This window comes from Diorhabda sublineata, chromosome 6 (genome assembly GCF_026230105.1).
Source record: "Diorhabda sublineata isolate icDioSubl1.1 chromosome 6, icDioSubl1.1, whole genome shotgun sequence".
NCBI lineage: Eukaryota > Metazoa > Arthropoda > Insecta > Coleoptera > Chrysomelidae > Diorhabda > Diorhabda sublineata.
The window spans coordinates 20,713,094-20,731,335 of NC_079479.1; the positions used below are offsets into that span (position 1 = coordinate 20,713,094).

Consider the following 18,242-nt stretch of genomic DNA (forward strand, 5'->3'; position numbering starts at 1 on the left):
TTTGTATAATATAACATGTACGAGGATATATTGGAAAATTCTTAGCCTACTATAGAACCAAACAAAATTTTAATATCAAAATATTTTATACTCAACATATTCTCCTCTTAATTCTTAAAAATGTTTCTTTTGGCTCTGCAAACCAGAACTCCACAGCTTTTATTACCTCCTCGTTGGAAGAAAATTTTCAATGTTTTAAACTTTTTTTCAGTTGAGGAAAGAGATGATAGTCGGACGAAGCCAAATCTGGTGAATAAGGGGGATGTTCTAGTAATTCAAATTCTAAATCACGAATTTTTTGCATGAAAACATGAGATTTGTGTGTAGGGGCGTTGAACTGCAAAAACAAAACACCTTTGGATAGCTTTTCGCGTATTCGCTCTTTAATTTTTTCCCGTAGGATGGTCAGTAATGTCGAATAGTTATATCCAGCTATTGTTCTGCCATTATCCAAAAAATCAATGATGATTACTCCATGGCAATCCCAAAAAACAGAAGCAAAAACTTTTCTAGCAGATTTTTGGATCACGTTGTTAAGTAAATTGCTTAGATTTATATATTTTTTCATCCTGGACAAAACCTTATTTAAATAACATCAAGGTTATAAAAAACGGGCTAAGTAGAATCGGACTTTAAACCATTTTTTCATAACAAGGTCCCACTGCCCCTCATCTCTTATTTGAAGAGATAGACTAAAACTTGTGAAATGAAAAATGCACAGAATCTGTTGAAGTATTCGATTATCGAATATAAAGAACTTTAAAAATCTAGTAGTGGACCTAAAATTCTGAAAATAATTTCCACGTGTTTCTTGAGGCTACTTTTGTCATATTTTTTCTCTGAAGCTGTATCCGTTTCTGAGATAAAGCCTACTGCAGTTTTTAGTTGTCCACCCGGTACAGCATACACACTCTCTTAAGTACACCAGTATTTTTATGAAAAGTATTTTTTAGCACATTGATATATTAAAATAAAAAAACTTTTAACGTTAGATGAAAAATAAAATTTATGTAATGTATGTAAAAAGTTTATAATGAATGTTGAATTTTATAAATTTTAATTGTAAAATATCGGTACACTCAAGAAAATATAAACGTGTTAATATCATTTTAATCCTGTTATTAATGTAATGTTTCCATAAATGTCAAAAATAAAAATTTAAAATATTTAAAATGTTTCATTCTTCAAGAATAAAACTAGAATAAATTTTATACCTCTACAATATGGAGTGTAGAGGTAAGGAGAACCATTTCAATGTATCAAAAGGTGTCCGCTGAAAGGAAACAAATTAAAGTAGCGCTTTAGTAGCAAGTGGGTTTTTAAAAGTTTTTAAAACAGCGCCAGAAATTATTAGAGGAGGATAAAAAATGAATTTCTGATTTGAAACTCATCACTATTTTAATAAAATTATTAATATACAAATCCATTCGAAAATTCTACATAATATATACTTGATGCAAAAAATTCGAGAGTGAGTAGATGACGTGAAAACATTTTAAAGTCCAAAAGGTATGCCACTTTAACTTCCTTAACGTGGAATTTGCCTGGTTTGCCACTTAAAATAATGTGTTCAGTTACTTCATGCACGTTGAAAATTCTATCATGTTTTCTTAATCTTAGAGAAATAATTCCAAAATCCCTGTCACGAGGTGAAAAACTGTGCCCCCTCACCGGAGCAGTTGTCAAAGAAGAGACGCAGTTCAGTTATTTCCTCTGGGATCTGCTTTAAGTAGTCATGCAAAAACGAGCATACTTCGTCAGACCCTTTCCTCCCTTTACCTTCGTGGTATACATACAGAAAACTGGTGTTAGCTTTAATATTAGAGATTGCAAAGACGTTTACAGTTAATTGGCGATGATAAAAAAGTTCTTGAATAGGAACTTTAGGCAGAGAAATATTTTGCATGAAATCAAAAGCTAAAGATAAGACGTTATCTTCATTCTTACCATCATCCGACGCTGCATGTTTTAAGGCTGAATAAAATTTTCTACTTCTGTGCTTGTTAACTAGTAATTCAGCCACTGCAGTGCGTTTAGCAGCTTCATTTAAATAGGGTGACTTTATTTTTAAGTTAAGTTGTTCACATGTACAACATGTTTCAACTTGTAGCCTTCTGAATCTATAATTAAAATTCTCTACAAAAAAAGATCGATAAAAGGAATAGCTAACTTTCTTGTCGGGATATTTTTCAAGATACAACTTATGCATTGTTTTTAAATGAGTTCGTTTCAAACAACTATTGTACATCAACGCCATGACAGTTGCGCGAAAAATCCCGCCAAAGACAGACATATTGTAACATGACGTCAGAATACTAGTCTGAAACGGATCCTAGCACACATGAGCGAGGCTCTGGCCCACAGACCATCCGTTTCAGACTTGGACACTCAATGTTAATTTTTTAAACAGTTTTCAGCGCCCCCAAGTTGCAATAAGAATGAACTAAACGAAAAAAAAGCCGGCTTATCTGTGTGTGTTTTTCTTTTTTCTTATTTTTTTCTTTTTTTATTTAGAAGGAATATTGGGAATTGAGAAATTGTAGAATTTTCAGATAAGTGAAAAATGATTTATTCGAAGATTTCAGAATTACAGAAATCAATTATGCTTTTCTCAGAGTATTGCCGAAATATTGGTTTTATATCCAAATAAATAATTTTTCACTTCACTGAAAATTCCACAATGTTTATGTAATTTACATATATATAAAGAAACGAATAATGTTCTATGTAATATTTATTTGAAAATAAATTAAAATTACAAAATACTATTTACAAAATTTGTCATACAGAGCAGCCACATGCTAGCAGACGATATGTTTACATCGATATTGATTGGTTGCATCATCGATTACACAGAGCAATTCATTAGTCAGCTGATGGTCTTTGCAAAAAAAATTTAAATTAACGCCAGCAGCGCCAACTACCTTGTCTAAGAAGTAAACAAAACTCGGTTTCAGATCTCCCATTTGAGTGTCACACCTTGCTTTGGCTTCTCTCAACGCTTCCTTGTTGCGATCTTCAGCAAACTGTAGTTAACAGTGCGTTCTTATAACAGTTGCATGGTTTTATTGTATTTCTAGAAAGTATACATTTTGTTAAAGATATTATTCGATACTCGTTTTTTTTTATCCATAATGTCAAATAGAAAGAGAAGAAAATTATGTGATGAAAACAGAACATTTAATGTAGAATGGGAGTTAGATTTTTTCTTTACTGCTGAGAAAGATAAAATGATGTGTTTGTTGTGCAATACAGTTTTAAATACTTTTAAAAAAGCGAATGCAAATAAACACTACTTGACTCATAAAGAACATAAATATTTCGCTTTAGAAGGTGAATCACGAAAAGTTGTACTTTAAAAGTTGAAAAATGAGAAGCATCATCAGCAGACATCTTTTAGTGCCTTTGTAAATCAAAATTCCGCTACAGTTGCTGTTACGTATAAAATAGCACATATACTTGGAAAAAGGGGCAAACCATTTAGTGACATTTAAATAATTAAAGAATGTATTGTTGAAGCAGTGAGTATGTTAGATCCAAGAAATGTCGACAAATACAAACAATTACCTCTTTCAAGAAGAACTGTAACAGATCGACAGGACGAATTAGCGCAAAATGTAACAGAGCAGCTTCATACAATTATACAAAATGAAGATGTTTATTTTTCAATTGCTTCAGATAAAAGCACTGATAAACAGATTCGGCTTTATATTTTATTGTGCTATAACTAAAGATTTTCAATGTTACTAACTGGAAGAACTTGCGGAGTCGATATTTTCTAAAACTTCAAAGAAGTATGTAATAAATTACAATTGAATGTCAGTAATTTAGTCAGTGTCTGCACCGATGGCGCACTTTCCATGAGAGGCAAAAATGAAGGATTCGTTGCTTTGTTGAAAAAAGAAAACTTAAACTTGAAAAAATTGAAATCATTTCACTGTATTTTGCATCAGCAAAATCTTTGCGCAAAATTTACCATTTTGCAAGACACTCTGGATAGAACCATTGCCATTGTCAACTATATTCGCGTAAATGCAATGCGTCATCGTGAATTTCGGCAGATGCTCTCTTTATATAAGGAAACGTGTAGTGTTGACCTACCATACTACTTCAAGGTTCGCTGGCTATCAACAGGTCAGGTTTTGATAAAAGTATTGTCTTTGCGACGACAAATTTTAAACTTTTATCAAGAACAAGGAAAACATTGTGATCTATCAGATGAAGTATTTCTCAGAAACCTTGCATTTTTGTCTGATATGATGTCAAAACAAAACAATTTAAATATTTGCCTGCAAGGTAAAACGAGGTATATTTATGAAATGTGGCAAAAGATCCAAGCGTTTAGAAAAAAATTATCATTTTTCAAAACATTGCTTTATCGATCGGAAATATCTGCAAAACACTTTCCGGAACTAGCTAAAATGTTAAATGAGCAGAACTGTGAAAATAAAATATTCTATGAATATGTAGGTGTCTTGGATTGCTTAATAGAAGAGTATACTAATAGATTTTCTGATTTTGATGAGCACACTCCTGCTATGAAACTGGCATTTCAACCACATTTAATAGATATATCCGAGGCTCCTGCAGAACTACAAATGGAGTTAATTGATTTAGGGGAAGATAGTATCATTAAATCCCTTCTTAACGCTAAAAAGGATCCCATAGAAATCTGCAAAAATGCTGTTGAATATCCATGCCTTTGAGGACATACTCGCTGTTTACTTTCCTGCTTCGGAAGTACCTACTGTTGCGAGAAAACATTTTCTCTCATGTCAAAAATAAAAACAAATTTAAGAACGCAAATTACAGATGCACATTTAGAGGATCAATTAAAGCTGTGTGTTACGAAGCTTGATCCAAATATACAATTACTGTCAAACAAAAAACAAAGCCAAATAAGTCACTAACTTAGTGAGTAAAAAAATATTTTTTATTGTATTTTTTTATAATATTTTTATATTATTTTATATGTATATTGTATTTAAAATTTTGTAGTATTATATTTTATTTTTTCTATATAATGCAATAAATTGTTAAATCTATAGAAAAACTATAATAATTTCACAAAAGTCACTTTCTTAGGTCAATTAGCTTATGCGGCCTCTCTTATTGCTGCCTAACTTAAATGTGGCCTCTAATGGTAAAAAGGTTCCCCACCTCTGGTCTATATCATAGAACTTTGTGAATATATCGATGCAATTATCTTCACCAAGAGTCTCCAAACATTTCTTTTTACTCCTATTATGTAAACAAAGGAAAAACAGTACATATTGAGAAATATAAAAAACACTGTACACTTACCCACAAGATAATCTAGAGCTCTTGGCTTCTACGGTATTCCCCTTATGGTTTACGTATAATTTGCCTTTAGTTCTAGAATCCTTAATCTTATTTCTAACGTATTTGCTTGGATCGTATTTTCTCTTGCGTGAATTATTTTTTTCAGTATCATTGTCTACATCACTATCACTTTCCATAATTTTCATATATTTCTTGTGATCACAAAATAATGATAGTAATCATGTTAATGACAACTTTCAGTCAAATTAAATCCTAACCTAAGAATCATAACAGTTCCACGTGACGTTGCCGGAAGAAATTTATTAAAACGGCATGAGTCACTGACTGATGCCTTTATAACAAAATCTGATCTTTTTGCGCGCCCATGACAAGCTTGTAAATGCAAGGACATATGCCGTTTTAACAAGAAACGATAGTTCGACTAATACAGGGTTCAACAAAATCAAAAACTCAAAATGGCTGGATGTATGACTGATGCCCATTTAACAAATCACAATTCAAATGTGATTAGAATAACTAGAGGTCATAGCGAGTAGATTCTACATGTACTACATTTTTGGGGTTTTACAGTCTTCTTAACGAAGATTCATGTTGTTTACTGGATTTTGTCCATTTCTTTCTGTGGTCAAAATTGAGAGCTACTTTGTATATATTTTCTTGAACACATAGTCCAAATGGATCGGGTACTGGTTATAAAAAAAATAATATCCAGAAAACAAAAATAATAGAATGTGAATAATGTTTCCAAGCAACATTATCATACTTTTTAACAAACATTTTGAGAATTTGTAAAAGTTTTAAAATTACAATAAATTTACTAAATTTGTTGGCCATTCGAATTTCCCACTAACAATGTTGTAGCTGCAAAATGCAGAAGGAATACATACAGGACCGTACTACTTGTAGTTTCTGATAATTTTTTCAAACGCTCAGTCTATAATTATTATAATTTTATATCAACAATTTCATAAAAAGTGTAGTTATTATTGTGACTTTATTTAATATTTCTGTTCGATATTTTCTAATAAATTCATATATTAAAACTTTGAGTGTTTTATTTAGTTATCTAATATGAAGGATGCAATTACCTCAGAGCAAAAATCCGTGATTCCTGACGTTTATGCCAAAATCTAACATGTTTTTTATTTACATTCATTTATTTCAATTTATTCATAATGTACTTCATAACTTCACATTGTATTGAAAATACAAAATTTTAACTCATCCTACTCTATTTATATTGAAATCCGTCTGATTACAATTTAACTGAAAGTCCAAGCATTAGGTAATGCCGTAAGATGGTTAATTGCCCAACCGACCTCTGACCTGTTAGAACCTTCATGCTAAGAAAGGACATATTGCACAATCGAAGAATTCTACAATGTCATTAATTGAATTATTAGTACTTACGATCTTGTATTATGATACATTTAGTATATTTCATCTCGTTACGTTTAAAATATTAGTATAGTTAGATCTTTTTACAAGTTATTGTTTTTGATTTTATCAAATACAGTACGAAAGCGGAACAAAATCAATTATATTTTTCCCAGGAAGAAAGGGGAAAATGGATAAATCACATAAATCAACTGAAAGTTAAAAAAAACATACAAAATAGCCAGGATTCATTTTTTCGCCTCTTCAAAATATCATCAAAATATGAATGTTTCAAAAATACATTCATGATCTAGGTTCTGAAATCGCAAATTCATATTATTTCAGTCACCAAAGGAAAGTATGTATATATATTTTTTATATACCTTTGTGCAAGGATCCTTATTTCTATCCCAAATTTAAGTGATTAACTGATTAACAAAAAATTATTTGTTTCATTATTTGCTAGTGCAACACGAACTCATTACAAAAATCTTTTTTTTATACATTGAAATTGGTGACAAACAATTAGTACGAGATTAAGTTTATTTTCGGTTCGAGATGAATACATGTTATAACATTATTAGAAACGTGATACTTCAAAATACGCCCTATCTATCTATTGTAAAGATTACTATAGAATAGGTAATTTGTGTTACTTTCGTAATAAAAAGTAAAATCGGCAACAATGTACTGCCGGTTCGAATTTCGAAGATAAAGAAACCTTCACATTTAGTTGCGATCGTTCCAAAAAACATTAGTTGTTGAAAATATTGCTATTTATTTCAGATGACACTAAGATACGGGTCATTTTTATGAAGAACGAGCATAAAAGTAACTAGATGGCGTGCAAAATTGCCTCAAATGGTTTTAACATTGTCACTGTTCCTGGCTGTATTAACAAGGCCTGACATTGCATTTCCAGTCAGTTATTTTAACCAATTTAATTGTTATAATGATAGTCATTGGAAACAAACCAAACGAGTTTTGAAGGATTTCAAGCTTACTAAAATTTTGTGAAGGATTATACAGCAGCGGCAACTAATCTAATGTATATAAGAATAGAAAGACATGGCCTATTATTTAATGAATAAATGTGAAATTTAACGTTAACTTTATTATCGAAACACGCGTCAGACATTGTAATTGTAAGTGTTAATGTAGAGGTAGTGTAAATAGTGTATAGTAGTATGAATAGGAATAGTGGTATGAATATCACCTATATCTCTCAGTAGCTGATACGACAAAAATAAATTTGCTTTAAAACTGTCTGGTATTGGGAGACTTTTCCAGTATTCGAACTTACGGACTCTTAAATACATCAGAGTACTTAAACAAATTGTTATTTGCCCTATTTAATGTAACAAAAATCCTCTCATTTTAATTTCCAATTTAGTTGAAATGAACAATTTTTTTCAATTTTAAATTAGACATAGATATAGAATCATTAATCATTTCTAATTTTACCAAAATTATTAATTAAACGTCAACATTGACATGTGCGTTGCTTTACTGTCATGTCATCATTCCGTTAGTCCCACAGAACCCAAAAGTGAGTTTTGTGATTTGACCGTGCATGTCACTTTCTATTGTTACGACACTCGGCAGAGTGCGCTAATAATTAAAGAAAATATATTTTCTTTACATTTATGAAGAATTTCAAAGTCGGTGACTACATATTAACGTTAATAACAGTTGTCAAATTTGATGGCATATCTAGTTTTATCAAATGTAAATAATTCCGAATAAAGAAATCTCAATAGATGAAAATTGCATTATTCAGAGAGCAGAGGATGTTTGTTTTTGGAAAATTGAGTATATGAAAAATGAAGATCAGTTGTTTTAAAAAATGGTATGAAATAAAAGAAAATGTTCCATTGCAAGTTGGTTGAGTTGATTTGGTTACTGGACTGTATTTTTATGTTGCTTGATTGATTGATTTAGTTATGAGTAAAACTGAACAAATCACCTTTTATTTTAGTACTGTACATTTCTAGACTTCTTTACAACTGACCCTTTTTTAATCGAAATCATTATTAAAAAATAACTTTATGAAATACAAAAGGATTCTATAGGCGGGTATACAGCTTGACATTATGTATCATACACCTTGAAATTTAGTTTCCATAGATTAAAGGCCTTTTTGGGTGGTTGCAGCATATGCAGGTGATGCATGAGGAAAATACTAATTTATATTCGCTTTATTCCATTTCGATTTAATACGATACGAGTGTTCGATACTATAATCATTTTGTCCTACATAACATTGAGGACGATGTAATAGTTCGATTGTATCTATCTTTAGAATACCATCTACAGGCAAGTTATATTTCTCTTGAAAATTCCGTAAAACCTTCGTCAAATCTGTATACTTAAGATCATTTCACTCGGCATTATCGGGAGGTGCGGCGGGAATAGCTAAAACGGTGATCGATGCAAAAAGTGCCCAACAGAAATTGACAGAAGAACATCTACATAACAAAGCAATGAAATCGTGTTACTAAATTTAGATGTATCTAAATGGGTAGCCTATAGAAAGATAAATCTCTGCGTGGAATATTTTGATTCGTTCGATAATCTAAAGCCTCCGAAAGAACTAGTCACTTATCTGACCAGCAGTAAAGTAAAGTAAAAGCCGACGGATCATTCGACGGTGATAAACCTGCTCATATATTATTCAGTTTACCAATTACAGTAGATCCTAGTTACGCAATCAACGAACGACCCAATAATTCGATTTACGTATCTGCAAGCAGCACCTTGTAAATCACCAAAATTGCTATTCGAGTATTGAATCAAGACTTCGAATCCGTTAATTTTCGTGGAGAGAAAAGCACGCTTCTCCTACATATATTGGAAAGCTGACAATGGGTCTTTTGATCAACGATGACGACCAGTCTCTCGAAAATTGTTCGATAGAACGAAGCTCACTGTGTTCTTCCAAGTAATAGGATTAAATTTTAAGAAGAATGTCTCAAAAAAGGGAATACGTTCGTTCCGAAGTGTATTGAGCAACAACAACCTGTGATAAAAATATTGGCAATATTCGATCTTTATCGAGATCCTTAATATGATGAATTTATAGGAAAAGAAGATTTTCACTGTTAAAAACAATAGTTATTCCGTAGAATTTGATATCCAACAAATTGACCCGCTCTACATCATACATGAAACACACTTGGAAATCAAGGGAAATTTAGAAACAACCGGCTGTGGACACGTCTATCTTGCTCCGAATTGTGGCGCATTTCGATTCTTGTTCCTATATTCAAAGTGGAGAAGAAATAGAAGTAGTACGAAATCCGGTTAGAAGTTTGATGTGGAATCGAAAGAAATGGCTATAGCCGGTTGGAATTTTCCAAAAAAACCACTATTGCATGATATTGGCGGTGGTAGTAAATCTTTATTGATTCGTCTTACACATATTTTTAATGTATTAAACGATTACACTAAGGTTACATATGGAAAACAAACTTTTCGATTCATTTACTCTCGTAGCAAGATGCCGTAATCGTAAATGGAGTAACTACTACATCACAAACATCAATCAAAATCATCATAGACCGTATGACGTTGAAGATTAAACATATCTATCAGACGATAATATCAAATTACGTATGATGGAGCAAATAAAAAATGATCGACTTATATTCATACCATTTAGAGATTGGGAACTTTGTATATTGTTTGCATAAACTAGAGACGCAAAAAATGAAATTTGGTTAGTTGAAACGAACTCGTCGGTGGAGTTCTTCCAAACAGTTAAACGCAACAAAACAACCATCGATCCCTTCAAATTTGATCACTTGAACGCTACCAATGTAAGATTGGATTTGAATAGAGAATTTTTGCAATTCGAACTATTAAAGTTAGATTTCGCAAAGAATATCTATACTCTTGCCTATGATAATTACACGTTACTCTATAAATAAGTTATACTAATAATTCTAGTGCTGGTGTTTGGCATTCAACTTAGATTACGAAGAATTCAAAAATCATTCCCTAATTATAATAGATAGACTGTCCTAAACAGTATGAGGGAATGAAAAAGGATTTCCCGCTAATAAAAAGCATATTGTATAACTATACACGACACGACAAAATAATCATATGATACCAGTAACGCATAAAATCGTACCACAATGAAAATCAGGCTATCAAGGCTACATTATCAATGGTAATTGCAATCTTGGGAAATGTCCATCGAAAACGGAGAAGCATTTGAGTGCATATTTACGCCACCACAACGACTTATTATTGATACCATGCAGATGGAACCTTCAATTGTACGAAAATAAATATGAATCAATTACGACACTGCCTTTCAAATATGATATCATTGTAATTTTTTTTGTTTTGATTTAATAAAATAACATAAATAATGAGGAGCTGTTTTATTGAAACACACACAAAGTCTACTCATTTATGCCTATATGCCCATATTAAAATTACACATTTAATTGCAAACACATTATTAATATCATCCTTAATTATAATCTCCTCCCTCCCCGCCCTATCGTTCTTGTTGTTCTATTCTGTTTAATGGATATTGCGCGTGCGGAAGTTGTCGATTTTTCAACGTTTTTATCCTCATTCTCAAACAATCGCATTCGTTCCAATCCTCTTATCGCTTCAATCTTATATCCATGGAATGATCTCTATTCAATTCTCGAACACGCCTACCGAATTTCTCGAATTTGCGTCTATACTCCTCCGATGACATTGTACCGGGTGTCCCAATAAGAATGGCTCTAGGTCCACCGCCAGAGGGAATAATTAAATACCAAAAATTATAAAATGAACAATTTACAAATTTTGCTTAATTAAGATGCAATTGAACTATGATTATCGTATTTTTCAAGAAATTCAGCGTATACATATTTGTTTTTCAAGTTTTAGTCTATCTTTTCAAATAAGAGGTGGGGGGAAGCCGGAAACCTATCTATACAAACTTTTTGAAGATAGCTCCTTTTTACCAATGTAAGAGTTATAACTTAGGAACAGAATAGCGAAAACCGCATGTCGATATCTATTTCGTATTACGAGATATCCTAAGAAATGTGTAAATTTTAAACATTTTCATTTAAACATAAATTACTCCGTTTTGACTGAAGGGATTTTAACATTTTGTGACTCCTCAAAATTATCTTATCTTACCTTGTTCTATTAATAATAGTTCCAATTATTATGTCAATATTACTTATGCTGTCACCGGGAAACTACGTTATGGAAGTTAAAATGGAAATATAACTTAAGGTACCTCGCTAGTGACGACCTTAATGTTCAAATGGCGTTTATTATTCTCTCGATCATGTTATCTCTAGTAGTGGGTCTAATTGCACAAACAAGATCTTTAATCCAGCCCAAGAGATAGAAATCTAAGACGGTTAAGTCTAGTGACCTGGTTGGCCAAAAAATAGGCCTCCACGTCCTATTCACCTATTAGGGTAAGCATTATCTAAAAATTCTCTAACTTATCTGGAGAAATGCGCCGGACACCCATCGTGCTGAAACAAAATAGACCTACGTGTTGCTAGTGATATATCTTCTAGAAGTGGTAATTCATCCCTTATAAAATTTAGGTAGCGTTCCCCTTTAATTGCGTTATCAAAAATAAAAGGTCCAATTATCTGACTATCTACAATACCACACCATAGATTCACCGAACATTGTCCGTGATACTGAACTTCTTCCATCTAGCATGAATTATTCTGTGACCAATAGTGCATATTATGCCGGTTAACTGTACCATCACTACTAAATGTAGCTTCGATTGTCCACAAAATACGTGACAGTAATTGAGGGTCGTTATATACCATATGTACGAGTAGTAACCAGTTGCAATAATCCAACCTTCTGTCGTAATCACGATTAACCAATGTTTGATGTAGTACTATATGATATGGATGAAATCTAAAAGAAATATAATGTCTTATTAAATATCTTTCCAGAATAATAAATAAATTATTATGTTAACATATAACCATGCCCACAAATAATATTATGCGGGTATATTTTGTTTAAGAAACATAACTTTTTACATCATAATTTACCTGTGTCCTGTCAAAATACGTTGAACGGTGGTTCTGCTTATTCTCAAGTCTCTACTTATTGCTCTAATACTTAATAATGCGTGTTAAATTGTACATATGCCCAAACATACAGTAAGATTTACATTTCCAGTCGTTCTTATGTATGAGTCGATGAAAAACTCTGCTACCGGAATGACGTCTTTGGGGATATTGTATGGCATATACCCTAATCGAAACAGTTGTATTTCCCTTAAGTACATTCAAAGTAAATGCCTATCAATCAAATGCTTCTTCGTTTGTAAGAATCATCTTAGATACATGTTTTAAGTAAATTTTAAATCGAATTTAATGCACACAAATCGCAATGACACGTAAATGAACAAATTACTAGGTTTATTAATTTGACACAAAACATAATATCTTTTTGTTTTATTTTTTTTTTTCATGGCCCACTACTTGTTTTTATATATTTCCATTTTAACTTCCATAACGCAGTTTCCTAACATAAGTAATGTTAACATAATAATTGGAACTATTATCAACTCTTGAATGAATTCCCAGTGTCACTTGTAGGTGACAGAAAGTAAAACATTTTTTTCTACCACACTTAAACTTTATTTTTAAATCCTACCATTTTTATAGCAAAGTTAATTAGTAACACTATACTTTTTTTTTATTGCAACACTGACCATTATGTCATTTGTTAAACTCATTCATTTGTTTTACGCGGTCTAGAGTAGTTTGAGTTTGTGTGATTTCATCACCAGTGGGTGACACTGGGCAATATAATAATTCTACTACTCTGAATTCATTCTTAGTAATAACAAAATTTTTATTTACATTTAGTCTTATCGCTTTGTGCTGATGATATTTTAGTGCTTGTTCACGTATTACAGTATTGAGATTGCCGAGGAGTTGCTGGCTGAGGAAGACCCAGGTGATATTATTTTATTTCCTCCTGATGATGGCGTGGTGACTGACGAAGACAGTGGAGATGAAAACGAAGTTAATATTCTTCATTTTCCCAGTCGTATGCTTCGATCTCAAGTAGAGCTACAAAATAGACCCTCCACTTCTGGAGAAGATCGCATGGATGACCTGGAAGAAGAAATCGACTTGGCTGCACCGAAGAAAAAACACAATGCTTTAAAAAATGGTATAGCAAGGACACTTTTTTTACTAGTTGCGGTAAAGGAGACCGTGATGAAGAAGTTTTTACTAACTCTCAGGAAGTGATGAGTGCCGTCGAATGTTTCGATTTGCTCTATAATGACGACATAATAAAATTTATAGTTGATATTAGCAATTTGTATGCTTTACAGAGAAATCACACTCTGAATAATACTTGTGATAAAATTAGAGTGTACATTGCAATACTGCTACTTATAGGATATTTGACTCCAAAGTATATGAGAATGTTATGGGAAGTAAAAAGTGACACGCACAATAACCTAGTAGCATCTAGCATAAGGCGGAATAGATTTTTCGAAATTCAGCGATATCTTCATCTTTCTGACAGTACATCCTTTCCGCCTAACTACAAATTTGCTAAAGTTCGAGAATATGTTACAAAACTGAATGTAAATTTCACTGCACATTTCAAAAAAGTTGTTCACACATTTCCATAGACGAAACTATAGTACCATACTTTGGAAGGCACGGTACCAAACAACATATCCACGGAAAACCGATAAGGTTCGGTTACAAGCTCTGGTCAGCTGCTAAGCGCCATGGATATTTAGTAAATTGTGAGCCATATCAGGGCGCGTCCGACCCTGGCCTCAATATGCAGTCCGACTTGAGCCTAGGAGCTGCTGTTATTTTAGAACTCCATTCAAGATTACCAGAAGAGTTAGGATCGTACAACTTTGATCATTTTTTCACTGGTTTGCCTCTTCTCAAATATTTGCGAGAGCAGAATGTTGGGGGTACGGGTACGGTTCGGGCAAACCGGTTAAAGAATTGTAATTTACCAAACTCAAAGGACATGAAAAAATAGGCAAGAGGTAAACTATGTCATAAAGCTTCTAAGGAAATTATTGCAGCTAAGAGGCATGACAATAGCATCGTCACCATTGCATCCTATCACAAAAGTGGATCAACTACTTTCAACGAAGATGCGAATATTGTCACCAACGCACTAGAAAAATGTGTACCAAATGCAATATCGGTTTGCATCTAAAGTGTTGGTACAGCTTTCACAATAAATAATTTTTTCATATAGATATGTAATAAAATAAATATTATTATAAAAAAAACGCGTGTGTCCTTCAGAGTCTTAACTTTGCTACAACAATGCCCAGTGTCACCTGCAGGTGACCCCCTATTAAAAAAAATGGGGGTGGTTCACTTATTTTTTATATATATTTTTTTATTTTATTCAAATGTAACTAAGCTATTTTATATAAAAAGAGAGTATATTTTTTTATTAACTTGAAGTCAAAAAACGTTAAAATCCATTCAGTCAACCCGGAGTAACTTATGTTTAAATGAAAATGCTTAAAATTTACACATTTCTTACGATATCTCGTAATACGAAAAAAATTTCGTCATGCGGTTTTCGCTATTCTGTTGCTAGTTTAGTCTACTTTTATATTTTTTAATTAAAACTGCTTGTTTCCATTCAATACTATTCAAGGATAGCTAGATTTAAAAAAATAAATAAATAGCACCATCTAGCGTATACGTTACTCATTAGCTTATTTCGAAATTATAACTCTTACATTAGTAGAAAGGAGCTCTCTTCAAAAAGAATAAATTTGCATAGATAGGTTAAGTATAACTGGACTTATAGGCGTTTTTTCATAATAAAGTTCCCGCTTCCCCCCACCTCTTATTTAAAGAGATAGACTAAAACTTGTAAAATCGAATATACGCTGAATTTCTTGAAGAATACGAAAATCATAGTTTAAATGAATCGTAAATAGGCAAAATTTGTAAATTGTTTATTTTATAATTTTTGATATTTAATTACGCCCTCTAGCGGTGGACCTACAACTCTATAAAGATATTTCTCGAGGTCACTTTTGTTATAATTTTTTTTTTTTCGAAGCTGTACTATAAACGGTTCCAGAGATATGGCCAAGAGCCAATCTCATTGAGACACCAGATACAAATAGTACTTTTCCTCTCGAACATGCATAAAAATGTCGATGACATAATTTCTCTCTCTTGTTAAATATTTTAATACATTATTTAAGAAAGAAATGCTATTATAATAATTTTATGGTATCCTGTATAATATACTAATAAATTTTCTCTTAAAAAATAAACAAAACAAATTTTAATAATAATAATAATAACAACCAACTAAATTAATAATTACTCGAATTATAATTTTATTTTGATAAATGAGATATTTTTTTTATACGCCTCGTATGTTTTTTCTTTTGTCCCTCGTATAATGGCTTCGCGACTTTTCATATCAAGTTTTAAAGAGCGAGTGGTTAATTTATTTTAACCTCTGAGATAGGAGGGTCGATTCCACTTAAAAACTAAAATTTTTATGAAAAAAAATAAAATAGAATTATGGCGCACCATTGGTATCAAAATGGCGATACCATGTGGATATTATCAAAGATGGTGCTACGTCTATTACCAATGGCGGGCTACTGGAATAAACATGACGATGACCCTATAACGCCACACTCGCATTGATTTCCTTATACTTCTAGTGAGATCGGCTTAGTATATCTACTTGTATAGTAGTTTCCTCGACCAATACGAACAAAGAAGCTCCATGTATTAATGACCCATAATTATCATTGGCAGATATGTGCTGCAGTGTTGAAAGCTGATTGAGTATTGCTAAAAATAATCCTGTAAAAATTTGGATTATTAAACAAATTCCTAGTAATAAACCAAAATTTCTTGTATAAGAAATATTTGATGGAGTGGGAAATGTAATTAATGATTTATTAATAATTTTCAATAAAGGATTTATTATTTTTTATAGGTACTTCTTCCCAGTAATAAAATAAAATTTAAAAACAAAGTTTTAATAAAGACCCATTTTAAATCGATTTAGTTCAATACTAAAAATTTCGACTTGGCTTTTTAGTTTATTTGTGCGGAAGCGGCATACTTGTTAAGTACTTACCGATGTATAGCCGCCCTGAGCGACTTCGCTTCTCGCGCGGAATTAAAGTGCTTTTTTAAGAAAATCATATTTGTTTCACCGAAAGTATGGACTAGTATTGACTCGAGTTGTCACATAACTTGTCACAGAGTGAAGTATTGAATTAAAAACTTGAAAAATATATCGATTTATCCTAAGAAAAATTGTAATTGGAGGTCAGTGACCTTCAAGAGCTATTTTAAAAGTTTGGTCCTACCATAAAAAGTTGTAGAAATCTATTTCCTATTCCCTACGAGGTGAGGTAGGTTTTATTTGGTTATACCTTCGTATAAATTAAACTCATAATTGGACAGCGATTTTAGTCCACTATTTAGGAGCCGGACTTTCCCTTGATAACTTCATCTATTATTATCTTCAATAAAACTTTTTTTGATAAGCTTTTCTATTTCTGAATATTTTTAAGAAAACCCTGGCATTCATTAAAATTCTCTTAAAACAATTTTTAGATGATTTACAATTAAAAACTTTATTTACTTCCATTTTTTATAAATTATGAAGTAGAAGCACTGAAATAGTTCGTTAAAATTTTTTCCGCATCTTTTCTTTTAGCCATGTTGCTTACTTTGGCTCTAAATGTATTGCCTTTCCCAGCTCCTTTTCCTTCTAACAACTGGCATATTCTAAAATTAAGGAAAAAAATTGAGATGAATACACTATTATTCCGGGAGGCAGCGTTGCAAATGACATAATCATTTTATTCCGATTGATTCTAAGTAAAATTATTTAGATACATCCAAAAGAAGAATAGCGATTCAGCAAGGTCAACCAACGGGGATAGAGTTGTGAAAAATTTTTTATTGTGTTAAAAAAAAATTTCCAAAAATGTTTTTACGCCAATTAAAAATTTATCCAACGATAATTTACATAATGATAATTATTGAAACAATAGTCAGCAGGATTGATAATAGTGGATTGATTATATGACTAGGTTACATAAGCCTGGAAAAAAAAATTCACTTCATTTTATTTTACGTCAAATGAAACTTTGACAATCATTATTTACGTTAGAAATTTCACTGACCTTGAAATACGGTCATTGTGGAGCCTGCATGCGTTCTTCTCTCCCTCAAACATTCTGACATAAAAAGAAGCAACAAAGACAACAACTGCCGAAAGAAAATGACAAAATGATGGTATTCAGTACTACACCCCTGTTGCTCTGACTATAATCAGCAAGCAAGCAAGCTACGATGACTCCCAAAGTTAATGGGAAAGAGAAACAAAGATATTTTGTTGAATTTTGTATGTATAAACCCCTATTTCCTTGCTCTGAACAGTCACAGCCTGACCGATCCCAATGCAAAATTCTTAAGTAAAAAATAGGAGAAGCAGAAAAGAAGATTCAATACAAGGATAAGACATTCTATTTGCACGTATGAGTAGCATTTTCATCG

At 32.0% G+C, this 18,242-nt stretch overlaps 1 protein-coding gene across 7 annotated transcripts in view; it reads right to left on the reverse strand.

Moving 5' to 3' along the window:
• Nucleotides 1–1,409: 1,409 nt before the first annotated feature.
• Nucleotides 1,410–18,242, reverse strand: part of LOC130445463 (alanyl-tRNA editing protein Aarsd1-B) — a 38,844-nt gene continuing 22,011 nt past the window's right edge. Inside the window, exons 7-8 of one of the 7 annotated variants that reach the window (XR_008910054.1) lie at nucleotides 6,393–12,591; nucleotides 1,410–3,076 (exon numbers count right to left, since the gene is read on the reverse strand). Coding sequence is in view for 2 of the 7 variants with exons in the window: in XM_056781080.1 (XP_056637058.1) it covers nucleotides 12,375–12,591 (217 nt within the window). In the remaining 5 variants the exon portion in view is untranslated. Of the gene's footprint in view, nucleotides 12,592–16,921; nucleotides 17,469–18,242 lie in introns of those variants that run through there. The other 6 variants (XR_008910052.1, XR_008910053.1, XR_008910051.1 and 3 more) reach the window with 6 other exon arrangements.